This window comes from Stegastes partitus, unplaced genomic scaffold (assembly GCF_000690725.1).
Source record: "Stegastes partitus isolate 25-593 unplaced genomic scaffold, Stegastes_partitus-1.0.2 Scaffold1304, whole genome shotgun sequence".
In the NCBI taxonomy this organism is placed as follows: domain Eukaryota; kingdom Metazoa; phylum Chordata; class Actinopteri; family Pomacentridae; genus Stegastes; species Stegastes partitus.
In genome coordinates, this window is record NW_007579035.1 from 241377 (window position 1) to 243835 (window position 2459).

The 2459-nt window shown below is 51.0% G+C and overlaps 1 protein-coding gene across 1 annotated transcript in view; it reads right to left on the reverse strand.

Moving 5' to 3' along the window:
* acss1 (acyl-CoA synthetase short chain family member 1) overlaps positions 1-1391 on the reverse strand; it is a 19884-nt gene extending 18493 nt beyond the window's left edge. The window contains exon 1 of the mRNA XM_008298322.1: positions 1079-1391. Within this exon, the coding sequence (XP_008296544.1) occupies positions 1079-1391 (313 nt within the window). The remainder of the gene's footprint in view (positions 1-1078) is intronic.
* Positions 1392-2459: the final 1068 nt, after the last annotated feature.

A 2459-nucleotide genomic window follows, 5' to 3' on the forward strand; every position in this document is an offset into this window, starting at 1 on the left:
CTGAGGAGGACTGAGTCTGTCAGCAGAACTGAAGACTGAAGGAACCAGAGATGGACTCGCTGTAGTTCCTGCTGTGGAGCCTGAAGTTAATCTGTGGATGTGAGCTGGTAGTAACCTGATATCAGAGTAAATACTCTACTGTTAGAAGTAATCTGATTACTGTGACAGGTGTGAACTTGCTGCTGCACAGTTTCACATCATTTTTTGAACCTGCTTCCAACATTTGATCATTAACATCAACACTCAGGTGATCGGTTCTGTTGATCTGCTGATGATCAGCTCGGTGCTGATCCGTCTGGTCTGTACTTTGATTAATTCTAAACTGGATTTCAGATTTAAGCCTGAAGATCCAGTCTGAGCGTCACGCAGCGTTTTCACAAAACCATTTATGTAACAGAGACATAACGAAGCAGAGCTGCTGTTATTGGAATGTTATTGGATTATTATCAGACAGGACGATGAACCGGATCAGGATGTGGGTCGGGCTGCAGCAGAACACCAGCTGAAGGTGTTTACAGCAGATGTATGAGAACACTTCAGTCTGTGGACCCGTCTCCGTCCTGCTGATGGCAGCAGAGGACCTGAGCTGGTTCTGGAGCTCCTGGAGCAGATCAGCAGCCTAGTGAGCTCCTCTGAACACAGAACCGAGCCAGCCAGCGGCTCGCCTCCACGTCCAACACAGAGCGGAGGTTCTGAAGTGAAACGGTCCAGAACCCTTTAAACCCACTGTTTCTGTGACGGTTAGTTCAGTCTGTGATCAGAATCACGTTCCACTGGTTCAAAGGTCCATCTGGTTCTGAACCAGAACCTAAACAAGTCTAAGGTGACTTTGATCTGAACACGTTTTATTGTTACTAATATTATCGATCGATCGATTGATTGATTAGATTCATCCAGCAGCTTTAAACGACCGAACAAAGTCCGGTTCTGTTGAACAACGCGAATAAAGTTTCTGATTTCTTTCACTGATGCTCCAGAGCTGCTCTGCTGGTTACTGATCAGAACACTGGACCTGATCACTGATCGATGCGCGCTACCGGTCCGCTCAGAACGCTCGTCGGGTCTCCGGTAAACTCACCGGACACGTTGAGCCTCCCGCCCAGGAACCAGCCGATCCTCCCGCTGAGCAGCTCGCAGTCCCGAACCCGCTGGAAGGGTTGCATCCAGCGGAGCCGGTCGGCGGCGGCGGAGCCCCAGAACCGGTCCGGGTCGCTGACGGAGAGCCGGTACAGGTCCCGGTGGGGCAGCCGGGACAGCTGGGAGCTCCAGGTGCCCGGCGGCGGTACCGAGGAGAGACGGCGGGCCGGAACGGTCCCGGAGCAGCCGAGTCCCGGAACCCTGCAGCGGGTCAGCAGGACCCCGAAGTTCCCGGTTCGGATGTGAGCCGCCATGTTGGTCCTGATCAGAGTCTCCTCCTCCTCAGGTGGGTTTTACCTGCACACAGGAGGAGCAACGTCCCGGAACGTTCCTCAAAGGTTCCTTCATGGTTCCTCAAAACTTCAGCAAACATCAGCCGAACCTTCATCAGAATCAAGTCCAATCAGACTTTCTGTCCATGAATCTAAACTCTAAGTCCACATGTTCCGGTTCGGACCGCAGCTCTGGACTGAAGCCAGACTTCATCACCTGACCCGGTTATTGTTGTTTTCATCTCCTGATCAGAACCTTGATGTTTGTCAGAACTTTGGGTTTTATGTTAGAATTCAGATTTAATCTCATTTCTACTCAGGTCGTATCAGTTTAACATTTAAACCCAACTTGTTCTGATCAGAACCGGCCTGAAAGCAGCTTCTACAGATTTAATCCTGTAACTTGTATTCATCAGAACTGTGCCGGACGTGGACCAGAACTGAACCCGACGCGTTCTTATCATTTATCTTTTTACATCTGACCCGGTCCGACCCGACGAGTCAGCATCTGACTCTGTCATCATGTTGACACTGAGTCTCACAGAACCGACCTCCACTCAGTGTTCAGACTGGAGTTCTGATCCGCTCTGAGCAGTGACAGTCTGGAGGTTCTGCTTCCTGCTCTGAGGTCCAGTTCTGCCGTCTCATGGCTCGACAGCTGCTGCCACCTGCAGCCCAGCTCAGGAACTCACCTGCTTCACTTCTTGGTCATTCCACTGCACCGACCGGGTGACGAGACCGAGCTCAGAACGCTCCAGAACCAGTGACCCGAGTGTTGTTGTTCTGAACGTTCCTGCTGCTTCAGACTGAACTCAATGATGGTAAATCACCGATAATCTGGCGCTGATTAGCAGCATCACAGCAACATCTGGATCAGACACACGAACAGAACCACGCATGGAGCTGAACGGGTCCACAACAAACCAGGTTCTGCAGCAAACCGTCATTTAATCAATAAAAGGTGATTAAACCTGGTGGACGATCACAATGATGGACTAGCGTCTGATCGGACCTGCAGACACGCATCGGATCACAACTACCAGAACCAGG